The 25,414-nt window shown below is 37.6% G+C and overlaps 1 protein-coding gene across 2 annotated transcripts in view; it reads left to right on the top strand.

Annotated features, from left to right (window-relative positions):
* The window catches only part of DDX10 (DEAD-box helicase 10), a 267,130-nt gene that overhangs the window by 36,065 nt on the left and 205,651 nt on the right, over positions 1–25,414 (top strand). For both annotated transcript variants that reach the window (XM_021529396.4, XM_085576092.1), the window contains exons 12-13: positions 2,341–2,429; positions 10,221–10,680. In XM_021529396.4, coding sequence (XP_021385071.4) covers positions 2,341–2,429; positions 10,221–10,680 — 549 coding nt within the window. The remainder of the gene's footprint in view (positions 1–2,340; positions 2,430–10,220; positions 10,681–25,414) is intronic.

The following is a 25,414-nucleotide window of genomic DNA, read 5'->3' on the forward strand; positions in this document are numbered from 1 at the left end:
ACAATAAATCAAAATTTAGAGGTAGTAAATTCCTAGAGCATGGTACTTTTTCGTTATGTATTTCCAGTACTTGTACAATAATCTCCAGTGCTTTTGGAGATGTGTAGCTACTATTGTAGTAGAACTGTAAATGTTAATGATGCCCAACCATAACATTTTCCACAGAAATTACTGCATATAGTATTTTTGCAATGTTCAGTTATTAAAAAAAAAAAAAGCTTTGAAAGTGGTATCAAACAGCAGATATGGCAGGGGACAACAACAATTGTAAAATAGCAGGGAGAAAATTCAGGCTGACTCAACTTGTTCTCCCTCAGCCCCAGTGTGTGTGTGCAGACTGAGGAATTCTCAGGATAACTGAAAAAAATCCAAGTGAGATGACAGCATTTTAGACAGAGGTTGAAGACAACACACTGAAATCAAATTTAATGAATCAGAGAAAATAGCTTGATTTCTTTTCTTGTTAAGTAGAGCAACTCTTCTATGCATTTGTTTGGTGCTTCATTCTTAGTTATTGTAGGGCTTGAAAAGCATGCGAAAAGTGTGCCCTTTATAGTCTGTTAATTTCTAGACCATGTGTACCAAATATATGCTAGTAAGGTAAGTGCATGGCTTTATCAGTTATCCAACAGATATAAGGAGATTTCAACCCTGAAGCAAGTAGTGACTCATGTAGTTATTCAGATCTGCAAATCTTAGATTCACAGGAAGGATACTTATTTTTTAATCTACTTTTTTTCATCTGTCACTGCAGAGAAAAAAGAGGCTTCCATTGATTTTTGTCACTTGCTAGACAACGGTAGATTAATGAGATCTGTCAAATTTGAAGCCTTTTCCTAAATATTCTAATTATCTTTGTAAAATGATTAATAATTCAATGTGAGCAAAGAAGTATTTGATGTAAGTATTCCACATATCAATCTTGGTAGCAGCTGAATGAATTGAGCTCACACTTTCCACAGCTAAAAATAGTTGAAAGACGTAATCAGGAAGGAAACTTTATCCAAAAAACCCTCAGCATTATGAAAAACAAGGAAATGAATATTTACTTTTAAAGTGAATTAATGGGCAGCTTGCAAAGTATATCTCTTAACTCTACATACCTTACAATCAATAGTTTTTATTTTTGTTTACTCAGGAGAAAAGAATGAGTTTATAACATTGCTTAATTTATTGTCTTATGTTTCATTTTACCTTTTGAAGTGTTTTTTCTCTTACAAGCATTTCAAGAATCCCCATAAGATACCAGTGCTCCTGACTGTTGAGTGTTTGCTCCTCTATCTAAAGTTAACAAGAAATAGATTTTTTTTTTTTAATTCCACATGAATTATTAATACAGTAGTTTCCTCCAATAGGTGCCTGTACATAACAGAACAAGAGTGTGATTATAGGATGCTTGAATGTAACTCTTGTGAGTTTAACTCGCTGTTGTTACTAATGTTTGCTGGTTTAAGTCTCATGATAGGAGTTCTGGCATGTTTCAGAAATAAGGTTAAGAACAATAGAAATCCAAGGATCTTTTCTGATACTTGAAATATTCCAGTATTTATGCTGCTGCTGCTAGGTAGAACTAGACTATGTGAAAGAAGCATGAGAAGAGTAGGAAACTTTCCTTTTGGGAAGGAGGGCAGGAAAATGCAATGCAAGATTAAGTAGTGCTTCCACTTATGTAGTGCTTCCAGTTTTCTTGGGGAAGGTCTGTGATTAATTGATACTTCAACCTTGGACTGGTCTTACTAGGTTTGATATAGCGAATTTGTCTTGGTCAGCTGAGTTGTATTCATTGACTATGTGCATGTGGTGAGCTGATGGTAAATGCAAGTTAATATGAATCATCTTAGATCACAGTGAAGTGCAGCTATATTAAGTTGGATAGCTTCCTGCTTCTGGATAAGATTAAGTCAGGACACCTCCGATTGATAGCAACAAAGTCTGTTTGAAGTTCAACATAATTTAGATATTGGAATAGCATAACAGTATTCAGAAAAGCTAGGAGAAAAAAAATCAAATTGAATCAGTGATGTTTCCTTCTGACTAATCTGTCATATTTTCTTTCTAGGAAAATATAACATGACATACTGTTGTGAAATTCAGTCAATGTCAATTCAGCCAATACAAATGTAATGAAATATTTGAGTACTTGAAGTTGCATCACTTCTGTAGTAGCAATAAATTTTGTCTGATGAGTACTTTAAAAATAATTTCAGTCTGAAATTGATGTTAGACGACCTAATAAGGAAACTGAATCTATTTTGTGTTTAGAGTAACAATATAATGTTTGGTTTTTGTGTTGGTAATTGAATGGTCTTTTTTTATTAAATGTTTTCATTTTTCTTTCAGTGTTTTGTATCCTACTTGCGTTCAGTTTACTTAATGAAGAACAAGGAAGTATTTGATGTTTTCAAATTGCCTCTAGCAGAATATGCCCTGTAAGTATGGTCAGCTTAAAATATGAAAGCTGTACAGTGAGAAGTTTTGCAATCTTTAAATAGCTCTTTTGATTGTTAACACACAGAATTTGATTTCTAGTATTGTAATGTATTTAGTTTCATATTCATATTGAGCTTTTTGCATATTTTCAAGAGCATTCTAAATGGAAATTATGTGTAAAAGCAATATTTGCTGTACATAGAAATAATTTAGAGCAGAAGGTACATTTGCTGTATACATAGAAGACATATCTTCTTGAGTAAAAGGATAAAGAATAATGTTTTGGTGTTTTTCCCTTCCCAGATTTGCCCTTCATCCTCATAGCTAAATACCAGCCTGTAAAGTGTATTATTTAAAAAGAAATTGGAAGTATCTAAAGAGTATGATTTGGACATTTCTCCTTGGCCATCAATTACTTTTTGAAGATTCAGTGTGTTTGGTAAAGATGAAGCATCTGCACTAGACTGAATAGCATCTGTTTTGCTAGGTCTATTTTTGTGCATGTATGTGAATCATTCCATATTTTGTATGGGAGGGAAATTAATTTTGACAGGTTGACAGCCCCCTGAAATTGTTTTAAGATGTGAAGTTTTTGAAATCTCATGGGACACAGGGTAGTCGTAAGGGAGCAGCAAGGTGTTCAAAGGTTCACAGTAAATTAATTTGATATGTGTGTGATTTCATACAGAGAAGGCTAACTTGCCAGCACATGGCATAATGAACTAAAATGTGACAAATTATTAGACTCTGGAACACCTGGTCTTTCTGTGCTGTGCTGCCATTAACATGATTATGTTTTTTAAGGTACATAAATCTATTATAAAAGAAGCTTTTTAACTTCATGTGCTGAGACATTTTGATGAAGGAAAACTAGCATAAGCTCAAAAATCTTTTGCTACATGCGATGCCTGACCCTTCTCTTGTGCGATTTGTCAGCATCTTTAAAATCTGTTGTAGGTCTTACTCTGGTATTAATGTAAGGAATAGTGGCAGAAGATTAGGGCTAAGAGGGGTAACCACACAAATTCAACAGTGTTAGAAACAGACTAGCAGATGGTGGTAATGCTGAATTTTCAGAATCCCAGTGCGTTTTTCTGGATTTCAGATGTGCCATCTAGTAGAGATGAGAGTAGTCTACAGTTCTGTTCTTTTCAGGTCTGTGTGCCCTGATTTGGACCTTCCTCAAAATAATTCTGAGTCTTAGCTTTGGAAAGCTACTAATGTCATTCCTATAATAAAATGCAAGAAACCAGTCAGCTGTTTGGAGAGAGTAGGAGAGGTTTAGTCAAGGCTGTGAAATATGTGGCAGTATAATCAAAAAGTCAGAAGATAATAAATCTGGGAGATAATTTGGAGATTCTGTTCTAGTTTGTTGGCACTCTTCTTCCCCACTCTCCAGTCTGCTAGTCTAACTGAAATACACCCTGCAGTTACCTAGCTTTCAGTTCAGTGCACAGTCACTGATACATGAATCGGTCATCTTAATTTATATGAAAGTCCCTCAAAGTCTGGTATATTTGAATTTTGCATCCAGAACCAACATCGGTTTCTGTTCTGCACACAAACCTATGGCAAAACCTGAAATGAGAATCCTTTCTTGCCCTTACCTGCTGTGTGCATTTTCTTAAAAGTACTTCAGCCTTTCCATAGAGATTTACTGGTAGCTTGATAGATGTTCCTCCACTAAAAATCTTGCAGAGAAAATAGGCTGCTTAGTGCCCTTGTCAGGTTTACATTGCAGGCTGTTGCCCCACATTTCCCATTGCTCTCCTGCTTTGCATGTCTGTGCACTGAGATTCTCTTAAGCTGTGTTTATTGAGTCTGCAGAAAAGCAAGTATTTTTCATTTTTATATGTTATACAAGATCATATATATATAAGATATATAAAACAAAATATATAGAAAATATATGCATACACACACACATATATCTATTCTAGCGATTGATCACCTTAAGGCTGTGGTGCGTTACTATTCTCTCCAATATTCTCTTATTATAAATTGCTATCAAGAATAATTTGCTGGAGGAAGACTTGTGTAGGCCTTGTGTTAACATAGGCAGCCGTTATGTCTGATGAAGGAGAAGCTCAATGCTTGCATTAAAAAGAGAAATTTGTCTTTTGATTGCAAAGGACAGCTTTGAAAACATAAGAAAGTATAAACAAACAAAAGGGTGGAAAGGAATGTAGTCTGGTATCCTGGACAGGAGGCAGTGTTTTGAAATATTTTCTTGCTCAGGTACTTTATGTTGCTAGCTGCTAACACACACGCACATATATATATATATACATACACACACTGTTTTCTGGGGCAGATCTTAACAGGTGAGTGTGCTGGACGGACAGGTTAGTCACCGTTCTAAGGGGCTGCTACGGAAGGTAATTTCCTTTGTGACTGTCATGTGTTTCAGGAGAAATGCAGTGTATTTTCCTGTTTCTCCCTGTATTGGTACATAGAGAATAAATAAAACAAGTTGAAGCCAAATTATTGGGAAAATGTCAGATATACGCTCCTTAGTATCCAGGTAGTTCTGCAAGTATTGCTTCCAGATCAGTATTAAAAAGCAGTAGGTAGCTGCAGATGCTGTCAGGAGTGAAATGCGTGATAGCAGATCCATCTGTCCACATCTGTCTGTCCTTTCACTAACCAGGGAAAGCACCCACTGCACTCTCATCACCACCCCTGGCCTGACCCTTACTGCATGGTCAAGGCAGAAGGTTTTATTGTTACCTTGCTCAAGGCTGTCTTGTCCTCAGGCAGTGCCCATTGCAGTCTTTGCATGTCTTGTCATCTCTTTGTTGGTTCTGTCCTAATACTTATATATCTACATGCTAATCTCCTAACTAAAAAGATGACTCCTAATTACTTTTTGCCTGTTGTTTCCTGTTTCCATGCACCAGGAACCAAACTTACTATTTCTCATGCTGTTACCCGATTAATGTCAGACTCATATGTTATTGCTCATACAGACCCCAGAATTCCCTTCAGTCATTTGCAGAGTTTGGGTGTTCCTCACTGAGCTCCCCCTCAGCCACCTGAGATCCAGCTGTCCCTTCCTGAGGTTCTCTAACTACTTCTGTAGATGTTTGCCTACAGCTTTTTGAAAAAGCTGCAGTCTCGTCTTTCAAAGTCCATGGTCATTAATCTCTTAGTCATCATCCTCATTTCTTCTAGGATCTTGAGGTATCTTTCCTCATTCTGCAGCCAAGCTGGCTATTGACCTTGACTCACCTTAAAAGTGAATGTACTTGCATCTGCATGAGTAGTAGTTCCAGTAGAGTGCCTATCAGAGTTGGCTAAGCCAGCTAACTTGGAGAAAGGGTTTTTAATGCACTCTAGAAAACCTTGATGCTTGTGCTCTGCTGTGTTGGCCTCTGAGCAGGTGTCAGAGGTGGCTCAGGTACCAAGGGGCACCACCAGGGTTTGGAACTGCAATGTGGAGTTTCCTTTTCCTTTTGTAAGGAAGACTACATCTTGGTCTTCTGAATTATTAGATTGCAACCATGACATCCTCTTTGTTCTCCTTCTCTTAGGTCCAGACCCATAAAGTCTTGAATAGCGTGACCCTCCTTATTATTAACAGAGTGCCAGGCATTTGAACTCCTTAATGGAGAGGAATAAAGCTGGCTGGTAAATAGCACAACAAACACAATTTCCCTGATCATTTTGGTTATTAATCAGACCATCTGGAAAGCCTGTTAGTTCAGATTTGTATCTTTCCAGTTGATGTGATTTCTCCTGTTTTCAGATGGTTGCTCATCCTGTATTCTGATAACATTTTAAATGTTAAATGTGGATGGAGCATATATTGCTAGGCAAATAATACATATTTCTTCTCTTGAAATAGCTTCTGGGAGTATTTAACCTTTTCCAACCTATTTTAAGTCTTTGTTTGAACCTGTTCTAGAGTAAAAGTAATCTCTGTGCTGTGTTTTTATGTGTTCAAATAATTCTGAAGTAGTTCACTAATGGAATATGTCTATATTTAGTAAATGTACTAAGTTAATATCAGACTGAATCAGTAACTTGTGTAAAATTGTTGTGAAGCAATTCTTTACAGCTGGCTCATGTTTTAAAAAGGACTAGTAATCTTCTAGAAGCAAATTAGGAGCTTTTGCCAAACTTAAAAGTGTAAAGATTTTACTGGTCTTATATTTGTTTTTTGCAAGAATAGATTTAGCTTTGATTGCCTAAGATATGGAGTTTCTAAAGAGTTGAGAGATATCAAGTTTTTCTCTCATCCCAGTAGAAGCAAAGTTACCATGTTAATATAAACATACTCCAGGTCTTAGTATAAGCACAATTAATAAGCCTTAGAAGAAGCAGTGTTTTAAGTCCATTATACTGTTCATTTAAATTAATTTTATAAAAAGATAAATATCGCTTGATTTTCATTATTCACTGGAAACATAAGCAGTATTCTCCTTAAAGCCATACAGTATTGTTTCTTTGCAGTTTTGCTCTTTTAATTTATTCCCTGAAAGTCCTTGTGAACTTGCTAACAAGGTACAAATTAACAAAGGTACTTGAGCATTATAGGTCATTTGCTTAGTTATTTCTATGTATTCCCTAATAAATGTTAGGGAATACTGATGCCTGGCCACCTTGGTTTGAGTTGAGGAATAGAAATGTCAGCTGTACTTCGATTTATCCTGGCAAAACACTCCCTTGGTTTCAGTATTGCCTTTAGAAGCTGATTTAAAATGTCATTCTAGAAGCTCTTAAGAAGTCATGATATTTCACACCAAAATATGAAAGAGAATTGTTTGGTTTGTCAGCTGAATTGTTGTGCCATTTAAAGGCTACCATAGTCTGAGGACTACATTGTGGTATTAGTGTGTTTTTAGTGTTGTCTGATAGGATTTATGATACTCACTAAATAACTTACCTGCTTTTTGTCTGTGTTCATCAGAAAACCCTGCACATTTCTTATTCCAGATGAGTGTGTGAAATGGTAGCACTAAAGTAAAAAAATACCTGCAACTTCAGTCATAGTAGGATTGTGGTCTGAGTGACATCTGATGAATTATTGAGAACTAATAATGCCCTTTGTAGTTTATGAAAAGAAAGGCTGGTTCATACATTGAGTTATTTCAGTATGACTGAACTATAGATTTGGTGAATAATTAAGAAATAGTTTCTAAAGAAGCTTAATATATTAAGATCTGGGGGGAGCTTTCAGCAGTAGTAGAATGTCCAGACTGTCCCAGATTTTCTCCATTTGTAATATACTATGAAAAAGAGGCAGTAATGCACCAAAACACTGACATTTCTTTGAGAAGTTATGTAATTAAAAGTACTGGGGGATTATTTAATACACTTTTTCTAAGCTTATATACTATTATTGTCTTACCAAATAAATTTGACCTTCTCTTTCCCTTTTGCCTGAGGTCTGTATTCTTTTGAAAGTAATTTGAATTTTGATAGCACTAATCTTTCTTTGGTAGGTTTGCTAAGCGGTGTAGAAAAAATTGCCAAGACTAACTGACAATTAATTTTATTCAATTATTAAAATAAGACATCAGTGCAGTACAGCAGTTGGCAAATAGGATTTCATACTTGAATGAAAAGAAAAAAAATCTATGAAGTTTTGTCCACATCATAGGCTGCTCCTTCTGTTTTGTAACTTTTGCTGAACAGAGAATAGTTTTTCCCCTTGTCAGACTTTTCTATGCATGTGTATTCCTGATCTTTGATTCTAGCTCTGGAGGTGTAGGAGAAAGGTTCTGATAAAATCAGAGTTTCCAACTCTGTGTACCATGTGCCTGTCTCCTTGAGAAAGTGAGTACTGATTGTGTAGCTGCCATACAGTATTGCTGCTTGCATTGATTTGCCAACACTTGACAGCAATAATTTATGTAGAATAATGTGAAATCTGGAAAAGCAAAAAAGTGTTTTCCTTCTAAAGGATTTGATTTTCACAACTTCGATCTCCTTGCTGAAGAGATTGAATGCAGCAATCTCTTGATGTGTGTTTTACTGTGCCTGGTGTTAAGGCCCAATTTCAGGTTTGAATGGCTTCCAGCTGCTGCAGTGAAGCATTACATCTGCTGTTTGGTTATTTCCATTACAGTTAGTCAATAGGCCAAACTTTAACACATCATTTCATTGCAAAGGTAATTAGTGTTTGCTGTCAAACAGTAAAACAAGTTTAAGATCGCTAGTTGCTCCAATTTCTGTTCCCAGTGGTGCTGAGTTATCCTCTGCACTGTCAGTAAATGTGCAAAATACATTGATAAAAACTTCCTTTGATATTTTAAAATAAAATGATATTTTCTTTGCATATTAATTGCATGTAGAACAGTGCTGGATTATCAGAAACACTAAACCAAAATTTTTACATTAAAAAGAAACTTTATTTGTTGGAAGATTTGTTATTTATCCTAGCAGTGTAGATTGCTGTTTGGGTTTGCGTCTACTTTTAACCTGTGGCTGGTACTAAAAGTTCCCTGTTTAACCACAGGTGTGATTGCAATTTTTTATTTGTTTGTTTAAGCAGAGCACTCCTTTTGACTAGCCTTTCCCATTGGCTACCATTAAAAGTCCAAGTCTCTTCAGAGCCTAGAGTGCACTCTTGCTGCTCTGCAGTATCTTTTGGATGCTTCATCAGGTGTTTATAATGACATTTCTGCTGGGTAGTATGGATTAGATATTTCTCCTGTGCTATAACTTGGGTTCCTTTCAGAGGCTGTGTAGTGAAAAGAAGAAATTATGCTATCTACTTGAACAGCATTGAGAGGTGAGGTGGCGTACAGCTGAGCACGTTTTGAATTGAAAGAGACTGGTCTTTTACAGGTGTGGATGCCTGTGTATATTTCTAGCCACTGCATTTGGTTAAATCATGTACTTTGTTAGTGTATGTACAAGCACCAGGTACTGCTTTCAGTTCCGTATCATGGATTCTCTGTGTATTCCTTGTACCAGTGCCAGTGTCCCCTCACATTTTTGATTCACCTAATGAGATGATGGCTCATGAACTCTGAAAGAGTTGCCTTTTTTTTTTTTTTTTTTTTTTTAGATTTTGATTTGACAGTGGACAGTTAAAGTTTACTGAAGTCAGATGGGTTGTTGGAGTCAGGGTATCTGTTCCCATGCAGTGCTCTCCACTATTTTTGTTACAGGATTTTTTCCTTTTCTGCAATTTTTGGCCCTTCATGTAATACTTCTTAGTATAACTTTGAATTGTCATGAATAACTGGGTAAAATAGTAGCTTTCCTGGCACTGTTAGTTACATATGCCATGGAGGTAAAGCCTTGCTGTAGAGAGGTGGAAGCAGGTGAAATTGCCTTAAGGGAGAAAACTCTCTCCCCTAGCTTTTTCTGCATACTGTGTTTGTTCTCCTGCTCTCTCAGTCACTGTGAGGTCAGGGGGATAATGCTCTGGGTGTACTTCCAGTAGTGAAGGACACATGGCAGATCAGTGTTATTGCAGTCCTTGACATGAAATCCATGTATTTTCAGTGCCAAATTACATTGGTGTTTCTTCCACCATGTTTTACTGTGGATCATAGATACTTAATGGGCTCTTATCTTCAATTTACCAGCTTCTTTGTTTACTTTCCTTCCTGGGAGGCTTGTAGTTGTTATTGAGAGTTCTCAGTTATTTCATCTTGCTTCCTCTTCCAATGTTCACTTGTATTTCTCATGCTGGACTTTTCTAAATGTATTGATCAAAATGTATCACTATTATAACTGAAATTGAATCACTTGAGCCATCAATGAGGGCTTCTAATTTAGTCAAATTTTGTGTATCTGCCTTTTAAATTTATTTGGTTAATTCCATGTTTTAGGTCACTTGGTCTTGCAATGGCACCTCGTGTGAGATTCCTTCAAAGGGTTCGGAAGCAGCTTTGTGCAAATGAGGCAGCCAGTGGGGAAGAGCACTTGGAGGAGACAGAGCAAAATAAGAGTGCTCTCACCTTGGTAAATGAGGAAACAGTGGAGAAATGTGGAACTAATTTCAGTGGAAAAACACCTGTTAATAAAACAAAGGAAAAACAGAGAAGAAAAGAAACTGTGGAATGTTCTGTTTGCAGTGGAAGTGCTGAGGAGACTGGTGAGTCTGAGGATGAATCGGAAGAGCTGTCTGAGGAGGAGGAAAAAGAAGTTCATGTACCTAACAGTGTACCAAACTCAGACTCCGTGCAGTTCTTTGAAGATGATGACGAGAACGATACTGAAGGTCTTGATTTGCTGACAGTGAAACAACGCGATGTTTTTGGTGTGGAAGCTAAAGATAATCCAGCACCGGTAAGTATGCTTTATAGGAAGGCTCATGAATCTTAGTCATTTTTTATTGGACTTGCTCCAAGGAAGGAGGAGAGGAAAAGAGGAAATTCTGCTCTTAGCAGAAGACTTGTTGGAAGTCGGACATGTTGTGCATATGTATCAGAGCAAAAGATAAGTGATGTGACTGAGCTTTTATCGTTTTATGCAGTTAGCATAGTTATACTTGCATAACGAATATCCTTGTACTCACTTTAATTTATCATAAATGTGACTTGAAAACCTGCAAAATTTTGACAGTTTTAATTCTTATCCCTTCCTAATTTGCTTGTACCTCTCTAAAGAGCTGCCACTTTCAGTCATAATTTTGATGCTGAACCACGGTTTATAGCACTGGGAACTGAATTACAATACACGATGAGCCACTTCCTGACAGATATCATAGCAGAATTATCTTTACAAGAATGTAACCTTCAAACAATGACTTGTACTTTCAACAGGACCATTCCTATTAGAATTGAGCCAGTTTCAAAGATAGAGAGGGAGTGCAAATGTTTCTTGTAAGGCATGGCTATGAAGGTTTATTCATGTATTCATGTAAATCTTTCATTTCCTTGGCACGTAGCTTTATAATTTTGATTTCTTTGTCCTTGGTATTCTGAGAAATACTTCTTTCTTTTAATCTTTAAATACAGCGTTACAGGAAGGGGAGTTTTGGTTTTTTTAGATTTTTTGGTAATTTCTGAAAAGCAGATTTGGTATGTGCAGATTGGGATTTTTTTTTGGTGTATCCTTTGCTATCTAGCAACTGTATTTCTGTAGTAAAAAGATACAAGCAAAATAACCATCTGGTTTGGCAAGGTTTTCTTCTGAACTTAGATGCATTCAAGGGCAGCCTCTGTTAAGCAAAGTATTTATTTTTCCAACTGGTATTTTAAATCTTTCTTTTTTTGAGCTATTACTTAACTACACAGGACACTTACCATGACCTTGAAGCTAATCATCGTCCTAGCTGCATTAATAAGCAGCATCTTTCTTTTGGTGTGTAGTGAAGTATGAACTAGTTTTATCAGCTGTCATTGTCAAAGAGGAGCAGTTGCACAGTAATCTGACTGCTGCCTGCACTCTCCTCTCTACTGTGAGGAGGTTGACACAGGTTGCAATCTCATCTGAGAACTGTGGAAACAGAGCTAACTTTCTGTTTCTGTTATTCTCAGCCTGAGTGGTTCTGCCCAGGCATGGCCACTCCCTGGCAGTAGCATATATTTATTAATAAATTTCAGTTTTGTCTGGAAAAGAACTTAGTGTTTTAAAAGCAAAGTGGAGTAAAATGTCTGTGCCTTATTTAAAGAATGATCATCTCACGGCTTTCTTACTGCTTCTACAATTTTGCATGCTGAAATACACAGACAATTCCATGCTGTTTTTAAGATGTTGCAAGGTTTTGTTCAGGAAATGGTAGAAGGTGAAAGAATGAACAGAAGAAATTTTATGAAAAATACAAGTGATTTAGAAAGTAATTTGTAACCACACTGGCTAACCTTTTAAGAGTTTTCCAGCATTAAACATTTGTAGGTTAGTTTATGTTCAGGTAACTCAGACATTATTTTCTGTGATACAATGTGGAGTAACTGCTGTAAGGGTTAGTAGTTCATGTTTGTTGTACAGGTGCAGAAGACCTTGTACCACCTAAATCTCTGGTACATGGGGACGTAATTAGAAAATACTAAGTTTCTCTTCTAAACAGCTGAGAATAAAATAATTGAAAGTTTCAAGATCTGTGTCATTAAAAACTTAAATTTTAGGTAAATAAAGTCCTGCACAAGTGCCTATAGTAGTGAAATACGTGGGTTTTTTTAGAAGGTCAAAATGCAGAGCATACTCTGCTTGACTTGATCAATGCATACAGTAGTGTGGGGTTTATTACCATATGATACTGTGAAAATTATTGATAAATTGTGGAATGCTTTAAATGTAAGGATTCTGTTTTTAGTAAGAGTAAGAGAATAAAGGTTTCTGTCACTAACCATATTAACTTTTAAAGTTTTGTTATAGAAATGCAGCATAGTATAAATTGCATTAAAAGACTAGGGCACTGTGCATTTTTTATTTGACATAACTCAGCGCCTCATTTTCTGGATGTTAAGACAAAATTGTTGCTGTGCAACAGTTTTTATATTTTTTATTCCATTTCTTTATTTCCTGGATAGAAGTTCTGAAGTGATTATTATTGCATTAAGATGGATCAGTTAATATTTAAAGCATTAGTATTCTGGGGTGTGACAAGCACTGAGCAGTGTGAATGCAGTTTTCCTGGTGCTGTGTGTTGCAGTGTCCTTCTAGGAAGGACTTGGGAACCAGTTTGCTGCATTAGTAGTAGGAAAGGCTGCAGAGAGTCTATGAACATAGAGTATATGCTCAGCTGCATCAGTTTGGAGGATGTTTTAGGAAATCTGTTCTGTGTGCTAAATAAGGTAGTAGTCCTTTGCAACCATTGATATGTGGTCACCTAATTTGGAGTTTATGAATATGCCCACAAAGATTGAATTCAGTTTGCATTTATGCTTTTAATGTGTATAATTGTGCAATTTCAGTATTCTTGCTTTAGGCTTCCTGTCCTAAAAGTAGTTCCAAAGCAGTCCTGTTGTGATTATTGAGCTCCAGGACATTTTTTGTAAATGGAAACATTAGGTTTAGTTTCAGTTTTTGAATTGCTTTTTGTTAGAGACACCATTGCTTCCTCATGCTTGTCTCTAGTCCCTCGGATGGAAGGAGGTGCAAGGGAAGTGTTAGGCTGGTTCTGATGTTTGGTTACAGGTGGGGTTTGCTCATTACTCTTTGTACCAAGGGAAAGGAACTGGTTGAAAAGAGCAGGGGTTATTTAAACTGATGATGGATTTGAAGGGGATTTGTGGCATTTTTGTAGAACAGTTTGTTTTTGATGAATGTATGTGGTAACCAGCCTAACTGTAGAAGATGTTATGATGTGAAGTGTGACACATCCAGTGTTAATCCTTCTAACAGTGTGACTTGTGGCTCAGTTTCACTCTTTCCCATTCTTGGTGTGTGTCCCTTGGCTGCATGTGTACTTTGCCATCTTGTGATAACACATATGAAAGAAAAATCTGTTTTCTGCATTGCTGTATAAAAGGAGAAACCTTGGATAAGTTGAAAGACCTTGGCAGATATTGAAATTTTGTTGTGAGCTTCCTAGCTCATTTTACTGGCTGCTCTATTTATGAATATTACTTTGATATGTTAGGATTTTTAGCCAGTGGTCTAACTCGTGGGACTTATTTAGATAAGTATAGTGTTCTTACACATAAAAAGAAGGTCAGCTATATGCATAGAGCCATTAGCAGATAGACAGTATTTAGCTGTTGTGTTAACATTATGGAAATTATTCTTTTAAAGTGCATTTAACAGTATTAGCAGTATTGATGTTGCAAAGACTGTAAGTACTCCCTGGTTACAAACTTTGTTTCTAATGCTAATTTTATGAAATCACTTTTTGCATTTGGCAATTCAAAGTCTATACTTGTTCAGCTTCTATCGTTATTTATTTTGAAGACTAAGATTAAACCTATAATAATTTTAATTAGTTTTGTTTATACTTTAATTTTAGTCAACTTGTCAAACATATTGCATACTGTCAGACTTCTGCTCTTGAATTTTCTGTTCTAGTGCAGAAAATACTACATTACTGAGTTCTTAGAATTGCTCTGGCTTCCTCCCTGCTTCCCCATTCCTTGTTTTATGTACTCCTAAAACTTCTCATGTGTATTCAACAATCGCTGCTTGGAACACTGTAACAAGCAAAAGCATACAGTGGTCTGTCTTGAATAGTACTTGCAGATTCCTTGGAGTTAGTCTGGCTCTTGAAGAGCATGCTGTTTAAATATTGTGGCTATGGAAGGAAATTATTTTATATGCTGTGATTCTGTCTGAGCTATCTGGCTTCCCTAGCAATCCATTATTATTACATACAGTGAAATTTTCTTAACTTCTCAAACACATGGAACAAACACTGTAAACTGGCATATCATGATCTGGATATGTACATATTGATAAAAGCAGGAAAGAATGAGATGAAGGTAAATCTCCCTAACTAGTGACTCCCTGACTAGTGATGATGGGTGAGTCTGTACCAAGAAGCACAGAGTGGTAGCTCCTTGTAATGTGGGCTTTGCATGTTACAAAGATCAGGGAAACATCATATAATATGCACTAAAATGAGGACATACTCCCCTGGAATTTTCTTCTGTGACATTGAGAAGAAATCCTGTTACACTCCACAGAAATTGAAATTAATTTTCAGCAATGTGATTTTCCTCCTGTTATGTTATGGGAGAGCTTTTCACCACTCTTATGTTTATATACTGCTTTTTTTGGTGTGAAACATCTTGTTCTTCTCACCACCTCTTACTAGCTATTATTCTTATGCTTTCATATTAATATATTTTAAACAGTTGAGTTTGTCTCCTTGAAGCTTTTCAGGGGATAGCAAGGTAAAAAATACCCAAAGGATAGAAGAAGCAAGGAGACAAGCTGGCTGGCTCTGGCAGTGGCATTTCCCTTAGGGGTAGCCTGCTTTGCTCCTGCTGTGTATTGTGTCCAAGAGAAGAAAGCTGCTCCGGGCAGCCTGCTGGCTCTGAAGAGAGCATTATTCCTTGGAGACATGTTGCAAAGTGAGCAGTCTGGCAGAGAAAATAGAGAAGTTACTTATTTGTAAGTTAAGTAGAAGTCAATAATGTGATGCATTATATACCATAAAGTCTCCTTCCTGAAGAGTGTAAGTGCTTTGGATTCTCAGTCCAGTAACAGAATGCTTACGTATTTCTAGTTGAATTACAGCAAGTAATAATTCATATGAAAAGCAAAATATTTGCATACAAGTGAACTAGGCCTACATTTAGATATTAGCAAAGTGCTTCAAGATTCCAGTGTTAGAAAAAGTTATCACGCATGAATGGAGATGAAACCTGCTGATAGTACCTCAAGCCTCTTTATCATCACATCACAGAACACATTCTATGAAGTGCATAGAGAATTTTAAAGAAATCAAATTTTCTTTCAAAGAAATTTCAGCAACTTCAATACAACTAAAATTTGGTTTTTTTTAAGTATGTTTATGATATCCAGTTTTACGTTCTGTGTAGTTTTTTGAAGTCCTGTTATTCAGGACTCCTTCTGTTAGCTATGAAAATGACAGAGGAAACCCATATACTTGTCTTCTTGGACAACTATTACTTTTTGGATTTGCAGAAAAGCTCATTCTCCTGGCTCTACTATTTTTGTGTAGAACACAAAAATAGACTTGCTTGCTAGATTAAACTGTGCAACAGAGGTTTTTCAGGCAGACCCTTGTAAAAACCCATTACCTGCATAAGCTCCAGTTCTGTAGATCAGTCATTGGTTTAGACTTCCTTCATTGCTTTCTCAGGTTAGCTGCTTTAACACTCTTCCGTTGGCTCCATATGCATCTTCAAATTTCCCTCTACAGATTTCTATTTCAATTGCATTTTTACTAGCTTATTAAGAACTTCTGCAGTTTATGAAAAAATCCCTCTAAGTTTTTATGTTTCTCTATATGACAGCACCCCAGGTATTTGTGCTAACCCCTGTGATGCTTAGGTTAATTAAAAAAATCAACAATTAGAAGTCTCAGGGTTAGTGGTAAACTATGTATTTGAAATAAATGGCTGCTATATATCCCTTAAAGGATATCTGTTCAAGACTGTAATCCTAAATCATGTTGAAAACCTGGATAAAAATACGGGGTTTTTATGAATATTTTTGAATTTTATATGATATATCTGCCCCATCACAGATAGTAGCTTCCTGTATTATTGGCTATGGAGTACGTAATTCTGATATGCTGGGCTTTGCTTCTGTGGGAAAGTTGACATGTCTGGGTGCTTTTGAACCACTGTGAATAATGGTACTTTTGATACCCACAATCCATCCTCTTGGCATTTGTTAATCCTGTGAGTAGGAATCAGGTGTAGAAAGATGGTAGATGAGTAGGAAACCTGCTTTGACTATTTATATTAAAGATATTTGAAAAGAGTCTGATTTGAGCCAGGAAAGGCTTTCCCAGGTCTGGTGAGAGTTGTTGACAAGTCAGTAGCTTTTCCATCTGGCTGAAATGCACAGCTTGCCATCTAGAGCAAGGGATGTTGACAAGTTAGTAGCCACTGTAGCACAATTCTGAACTAGGCAGTGCCACGTCTTTGTTTCAGCTACTGAAGCTGTGAGTTAAACTCTGATTCCGTGTGCCACCTGAAGCAGCCCCACAAGTTGCCTGGACTCTGCAGGACCTGCTGAAGTACCACATCATTTACTGCCCTAAGGAGAGGAGGCTGTTTAGCAGCATGTTTCTGTGGCTGACTTCACAGAAGTACTTTGAAACTTGTATGTAACAATCTGAATTTTGAACTTGGACTGGAAGGTATACTAAGCAAGTTCCTAGATGGTACAAAACTGGGAAGAGCTGCTGACTCCCTCCAAGGCAAAGAGGCCATGTAGTGAGACCTCAACAAATGAGAGGACTGAGCAATCACCAACTATTATACCAACTATGCAATGTTCCACAAGGGAAAGTGCTGGATTCTACTCCTGGGATGGGGCAACCCTGGATCTGCAGACAGACGGGGCAATGAGAGGCTGGAGAGCAGTGCCACACAAAGGGACCTGGGGGTCCTGGTGTGTGGCAAGCTGAACATGACCAGCAGTGCCCTGGCAGCCAGGAGGGCCAACCCTGTCCTGGGGGGCATCAGGCACAGCATGGCCAGCCGGGCAAGGGAGGGGATTGTCCTGCTCTGCTCTGCTCTGGGGCAGCCTCACCTCCAGTGCTGGGGGCAGTTCTGGATGCCACAACATAAGAAAGACATCAAATTAGAGAGAGTGTCCAAAGGAGGGCAATGGAGGTGAAGGGCCTGGAGGAGAAGTCATATGAGGAGCAGTTGAAATCACTTGGTGTGTTCAACCTGGAGAAGAAGAGACTGAGAGGAGACCCCATTTCATTCTGCAATGTCCTTGTGAGGGGAAGAGGAGGGGCAGGCACTGATGTCTTAGCTGTGGTGACCAGTGAATGGCCTGAAGTTGTCTCAGGGGAGGGTTTAGGTTGATTACTGGGGAAAAGTTCTTCACCCAGAGGGTGGTTGGGCCCTGGAACAGGCTCCGCACAGAGAGATCACAGCATCAGTCTGACAGAGTTCAGGAAGCATTTGGACAATGCTCTGAGACACATGGTGTGACTCTTGGGTATGGTCCTGTGCAGGGCCAGGAGTTGGACTGTGATCCTTGAGGGTCCCTTCCAACTCAGGAAATTCTGTCATTCTGTAATCTTTACAGGTTATTGATGATTCATGCTGTACAGAGTGCTCTGAGCAGGCTGGACTATTATTTGCATGGTCAGGTTTCAGCATTTGGTATGAATTCAGGCTGAAATGAGGTGTGTGCTTTATCTCTTAATTGAATAGACCTGAAATGATGAGAGAAATGCATGATCTTGTATGTCAAGAAATACGACCTGTATGACTTGAAATATTTAACTAAAATCTTACTAATTACTAATTTAATGCTTCTAGTAGGTTACTCAAGTCTGCAGTAATACCCTCAGTTTTAATTGCTCTTTATTGCTGATATATAGCCTTGTTTAATATATTGCAGCAGTTTCATAGATAAGGATGAATGAGCAAAATACTCTGTATTAAATCTGCCTACTTTTGACCAGTACTCTCTGAATCTGTAGGATTTGTAAACTATTAAAATGTTAGTTTCCTTTAAAATCATTAGTCCTTGAGTGGTTGCTGAACGATGCCATTGGAAATATTTATAACTATGACATAACTTTGGATAAGTGTTCTAGAAGTTGAATGCTAAAATTGTGAAATACTACTAAAATTTTGCAATACTAATTTTTAAAGGAATGCTGCTTCCTGAAATAGTAATAATGCAGACCAACTATCTAGTATGAATCTGGAGTCTTCTATCTGTCAGCAAAGTCAAAATTTTGAGAATTATTCTTTATTGTAGAATTGCTTCTCTGTTACAGATATCTGCTACTGTAAGCATTGCTTAACAAACTACCCATGCATATTTTAAACCCTGTTTTGAGGCACAGTACTAAATTTGTGTCCGAACTGTGTAATTTTCAGATGGAATAATTTGATAATTTGAAAATAAAATCTGTGGGTGATAATTCATCAGCTGTTAACCAAAGTGAGTCCTAGGGTAATTCATTACAGTATAACTGACATTCTACAGATCATAATTTAATGGCTATTTTGAAAAGGAAAAATGTGTATGCTGTTTTGGAACAACAACCTGCTGACTGACCAGGAGCTAGGAATTCTGCTTAGTTGCATGGAGCAGATATTCCATGTTTCCATGAGGCTGTGGTTTGTCCCAGCTGTGAAGAGTTGTGCTGTTAGCATCCTGATTGGGATGGAGTTTCACTTTCTGCAGCCTGGTCTCTCTGCTCCCCATCTTGGATAAAGCAGCAGCTGCATCCTCTGGGAATAAAATTCTCTGAAAGGAGCATTACTTTGAATGAGTGAAAGGAAATTAAACCAATTAAGACTGCAGCCTCTAGCTTTATTTCAGTAAAAAACAAATTAAGTATAAATGTCTTTGGGCTAGCCTGGTGGGGAAGTCTTAGAGGTCTTATTCTTCATTACCACACCATTCCTGTGGTAGTTTTCCATGTATTTCAATGCAGGGTGGTTTCTCTCCTTTGCCTGAGCTACATGTGTGTTGGTTCCTCTTGCTAGAAATCTTTGTCTAGCTGATGCTCAGTGTGTCAAGATAACTGCTTTGCCTGCTCCTTATGACCCGTATGTTCTGTATGGACCTCTGTGAAGTAATGAAGTTGTGCTGGCAAAGATGGCTGGCAAACATGCCTCAAGAAAATGAGGTGCATTAGTAAATCCCTCAGAAAAGCATAGGTGGGTGACCTTGAGTGGGAAAACAAAATGAAACATGTAGTTTTTTGAGGAGCTAAATGGCAGTATAATTTCCCTCAGATTCATCCCCTATGGAACCAAGACCACAAAGCATTTTTTAAAACTGTCTTTCATGGTATTTTTCTGTGGTCATATTGACTATACTTCTTGCAGAGACACTGTGCAAGTGGCCCACTGGAGAAAAAAAGCCAATGTCAAGCCATGAAACCACTAGTATTGTGGTTTTTGAAATAAGTTTTACCTGCTAGCAGTGTAGAAGAGTGTGTTTGAGGTACTTGTCCAATGTAGATCTTGCTAAGAGTTCTCAGGGAAGGGAACACATGGTGATAGCCATTTAAAAGAGTAGCTAGTACTGACACGCTTCATTTTAAACTGGAGTTGCTGAAAGTGCCTTTCTTGTTTCCATAATCTCCACATTGAGCAAAATTATTATTAGTTGATGTTTTATTTTTGTTGACTCTTACCTGAGTCAGAGTGGGAGAGTCACGAAACACCAGCTGTGTGGTATCAGCTTTCCAGTAGCTTGGCAACAGAGACCACATCTTGCAGAGCATAAAATGACAGTATGTGTTTCTTTCTCCACAGGTCTGTGTGCATATATGTGTAATGCATATACCTCTTACTTCTGGGAAAAATACTGTTTTTGCAGTCATTATTCCTCTCCTTTACATACATACAATTCTAGTCTGAGTTTGGTGTCTGTGCTTCTGAGTGATACTCTTGCATTTAGCTACTTCAGGTTGCACTAATGCAAAGCAGGGGTCCTTCTGGTGAGGTCACAAATCCCAGCGTAAGTTCCAAGTTGGGTTTTTGTGTGGGTTGTTTTTTTTTTTTTTTAATGGAAGGGAAGAGAAGAACAAGCTGCTAATACTAAAATATATATTGGCAGCTGCACCTGAGGCTTGTTTGCATTGACATGCACAGAATACCAAAATGTAGTTCAGCCATAGCTATTTACGTGCTTGCAAAGTAATAAGCGCGTTGTGCTGGATTCTGTTATATCCCAGCCACAGGAACTCACTGATGTGGGCTTGCAGAAATGGGTAATTCATCAATTTGCGTGTTCTGAGAATAGCTGACTGACCTAGAATCACATCATTTCTGCTAAAGAACTCTGTGTCTACTGTTGCTGTCATTTCCTGTGATGTCTGCTTGATGTGAGCTTGAGCATGGGAAGAGAGCAACTTCCAAGGAGTTTCATGAAAGTTTACATGTCCTGGCTCACAGATGAGTACTGTATTTGCAAGACAGGTCTTTGCTGTTTTTTCATGTCTTGTTTCTTGAGGTTTCCACTTCAGGTTCAAATTTGACACATAGATGGGAAGCATAATTTCAGACTAAAGTTAAAATTTTGTGTGTGTTTTGATCAGTGGATTGAAAAGAAGTACTCATCTCCAGCTTTGGAACACATTCTGAGTGGGAGTTTCTATCACATGTAGCTTTTACTTCAGTTTAGAAACAGTTTTTGAAGATGGAAGCACATTGTGAAGAAAAGCTTTCTAAGTAGCTTGTCACAGAAGCTATTTGCAATAATGTCAGGAGGGGATTGAAGGGAGAAAGGAGAATAAGGTGAGAAACCTGAACTGAAAGGCAATAGTTTTGTATGGGTGTGACAAATCCATGAGGCGTCTTTAGAACCTGACCCTTGGGGTGCCCACAGGATGCTGTCTGCAAGTTCCTATCTCTATTAACTTCATGTTTCATAAAAATTTATACCACTTCTTTTGCAGTCATATTTGAATACATGTTAGTGTGTTGCTCACTGTCACAGTTTTGAATACTGACTATTTACTAATTTGTGGTTTATTTTTCTCCAGCTTTTTAGTGCTACAGTAGTTGCATTTTATAGATGTAAAGGTAAGTGGTCATCTGGTCTGACTTCCCTGGATATTATTACCATGTTGTATTACTCAATCACTCCTGTGTTAAATGCAAAATTTGAATTTTGAGTAAGTGTACCTTTCAAAAGGCATCCTTTTTAGATCTGAAGAGATGTAAAATCCGCCACAACTAGTTACTTTTTCCAGTGGTTTAACTCATTTGTTCATGTTGTATTGAAGAGGTGGGTATGGGACTGAAGAACAAAGACAACAGAGGACATAATAAGAGGACAGCAGCAGAGAATAAAGATAGCAAATATTCCTTTGGCCTGCAAGAGAGACTTTATTTTAGCACAGAGAAAAATGTGAGAAGAAAATGTGATAATGTTATGGAGGAGGTGAATGACATGATATAAATTGTAAATGCAGTATGCAAATGCAAATTAAGGCAGCTTCTAGTTTATGGACAATTTGTTGCTGAATGTTAGCAAAAGTAATTTGGATTGCCTCCCATAGTTCCTTAGGTGTGGAAAGGGTGGTGTGGGAGTTGAAGGATCTATGTTTTGACTGATGAACTTGAGTCAAATTTCTGCTTCTTGTTGGTTCAAGTATTTTAATTATCTTAACAAGGAAAGCCTTAAAAGAAAGAGAGAAAAATTTATGTACCACATCTGCAGGTAATTTTTCTCTCTTTGGTTTTAATATCAACATTTACTGTAAGCCAAGGAAATGTTATGTTTCCATTAACCAGTGGCTCTACTTTCACCATCCCTTTTAAACTTGGGAAATTTAAAACATAAATTACTTTGACTTCTCTACATTTTCAAGAAATATTTTATTCTTTTTAGTGCAGAATAATTTTGCAGTGGGTCACTGGAGATAATCAATCATGAAACTTCTCTGTTACTGCTAATCTTTTATGCTTGGAAAAATAACATTCATATTTTATTTTTCCTTTGAATACTTTTGAAGCACTTATGAGCAACAATACTCTTCTAAAATATTTAATGATGTAATGCAGACTAGCTACTACTGATTAAAACCAAGATGGGTATAATGGAATATTTACTGGGTAAATTGAAAAGAGACTAACTGGTAAATAGTGGTATGAGAAACATTAAATTCTTCTAGTGGAAAAACATCAGAGCATTAGAATGTAATTTTAGCTTGAGTCTTTTATCAAGCGCGAGCATCTCATTGAAATGTAAATGTTGGCATGTTTTCAGGTTTTTTTTTTTGTGGTTTTTTTTTTTGTTTTGTTTTTGGTTTTTTTTTTTTTTTTACATGTTCTACTTTGTGTAGCACAAGTGCTGTGGTCTCTGAAATGGATAGAGCTGTTGTCGCATCCACACTGTGCTGGTCATGGGATAGGAGGTAATATAATGGGTGTAGCTGAAAAGTGATTGCACTTGTCCTGCTCCTGTGGGTCTTCAGTGAGATTAATTACTTGCCTGTGTGTTGCTTTAGGCATCTCTGATTGCCTTTGCTTCACATTATATTCTCTGGTGTTGAGACTTCTGGACTATGGTATCTACAGAGCCAGGCAATTCCTCAGATGTTGTCTTGAAGAAAGGATGTGAAGTACATTGGAAGACATTTTATTTTACATTATGATTTTCTGCCTGTCTGGACCTTATGAGGGGATCTAGAAAAGGGCACATTTCCTGCTTGTGTGAGATGCTGGCTCCCAAGTTGATGCAGCAAGTGGTGGGAGGCAGGAGGGGGGTGGGCTGCAGGATCTGTGCTGTCCTGGCTGCAGGCTCCTGCTGCAGCGAGAGGCTCAGTGAGCAACGCTGGGGCTTTGCCCAGTGACTCAGGGCTCGGGCTGTAAGGGCTGAAACTGGCACTTGCCCTCTGGCACTGAAGGGGTTGAGCTAACCTGACAGGAGACACCTCTTCTTCCCTGTGTCTCATCTCTGTCTGCTGCTTTCGATTTTTTTCAGAAGCAAAATGTTGCAGCATTCCTTCTCTCCTGAAGGGGTGACTTTGTTTACCTAATTCCTGATGGGTTATATGCTAACTCTGAAAGTACATACCCAGTGAGAAAAAGGGACATTAATGGCAAGGAGTTAAGCATTTAAAGTGGAGGAATAGTACTTATACTGTTGCTTCGTCTCTCTCAAGTCTGAAGGTAATAAGGAAGCTAGGTGAAATAAAAAAAAATAGCAAATCAAATTTTTCTGCACATAACTGTGTCTAAAGATTTTACAACTAAAGAATCATTAGCTCTTGTTTTCAGTTAATCATCTGAGCAATGCAATGCTTCTAAAAGACATATTCCCAACTAAATTTGTTCTCATTTGTGCAGCAGGAAGGCTCAAATATACTTTAAAAGTATTTTTAGCAAGATTAAATATAAATTCATATGGATGTTCAGTATATTAACTATTCTAACTTTTAAAACTGAGTTTAACTGATTTTATGGTTTAACCCCAGCTAGCAACTAAACACCTCATAGCCATTTTCCCACCCCCTCTCAGTGGAATATGGGGGACAATCAAAAGAGTAAAAGTGAAGAAACCTCCTGTGTTGAGGTAGAAGATAGTTTAACAAGTAAAGCAAAAGCTGTGCTTGGAAGTAAAGCAAACCAAGAAATTCATTTACCACTCCCCACGGGCAGGCAGGTGTCCAACCATCTCCAGGAGAGCAGGGCTCCATAATGCATACCAGTGACTTGGGAAGACAAAGACCATCACTGCAAATGTCTCTCTTCCTTCTTGGTCCCTCAGCTTTATATGCTGAACATGATGCCATCTGATTTGGAATATGTCTTTGGTCACTTGGGGTCAGCTGTCCTGGCTGTTTGCCCTCCCAGCTCTGTGCACTTCCAACCCACTCACTGGTGGGGTGGGGTGAGAGACAGGAAAAGGCCTTAACTCTCTGTTAAAAGCAAACTCTGCTCAGCAGTAATTAGAACATCTCTATGTTACCGACACTGTTTCCAGTAAAAATCAAAAAAATAACACCATACTACCTACTGTGGAAAAAATTAATTCTACTCCAGTCAAAAGCAGCGCACTAGGCTAAAAATGTTGCTACAAAATCAGTGAAATATTGAGTCTTTAATTTCCAAAAGCCACAACTACTAAATCTGTTTCAGGAGTGAACCCAAACTTCATATTCTTAATTCTATTACACTTCTCATCAATTCTCTTAGAATTCCATCCTCCTTGAAATGTGGTGGGCAGGCATTTGTGATTCACACAAAAAGCACCATATGTTGCTGAAAGTTGTATATACATTTGGAGAGAGGTGCAAAGCTCTCAGAGCTCAATGCTGCCTTTATAGATGTCGCTGGCCAGGGTTTACGTTGAATGTTTAATGAGGTGGCTCAACATAAGAACAAACCAGTTGTTAAGATAGGGGTGACTTGAAGTTTTTCACAAGTATAACTCTGTGTTTGAGCATTATGATATTAATGTATGGTGTCTCAAGTTCTTCAGTCATGGGAGCTTATATATAGTGGTTAAGGACATTTAAGGTGATCGGAGAAAACAGGTTATTTCTAACTATAAAGCTGTAACTTGTTTGTTTTTTCTCTGTTTGGTTTGTTTACTCTGAGAAAATTCTATGAGCTTAATTTCTGTGCTGTGTAAAAATATTTTTTTTTTGTTGTTTACACATAGGTTACTTAAAATTCATTGTGCAGTTCTGTGTACTTTAACGTCTGGTATTCGTGAGCTGGGTCTTTGCATTTGCAAAATGATAGAAAACTGTTGAAGGTGAAAGCTTAAGTCTCATGGTAATCCAGTGTGAGTTTGAACAGTGCATTCAGACTTTATAAATTTACCTTTATTTACTATTTTTCTATATAATAAGAAAAGCTTTATGTTTTATCTTTGTAATTCTCGGAAATCTTGGAGTCCTGCCTAAATCAATGATCTATGACTGAGATTCACTGTCCTGAGACAAACTTCTGCTGTTCTTCTATCTTCAGATGGGCTATCTGCTCTTGTTGGTGTTTATAGA

The sequence above is a fragment of the Lonchura striata genome, chromosome 1 (genome assembly GCF_050655825.1).
Source record: "Lonchura striata isolate lonStrDom1 chromosome 1, ASM5065582v1, whole genome shotgun sequence".
NCBI classification, from domain to species: domain Eukaryota; kingdom Metazoa; phylum Chordata; class Aves; order Passeriformes; family Estrildidae; genus Lonchura; species Lonchura striata.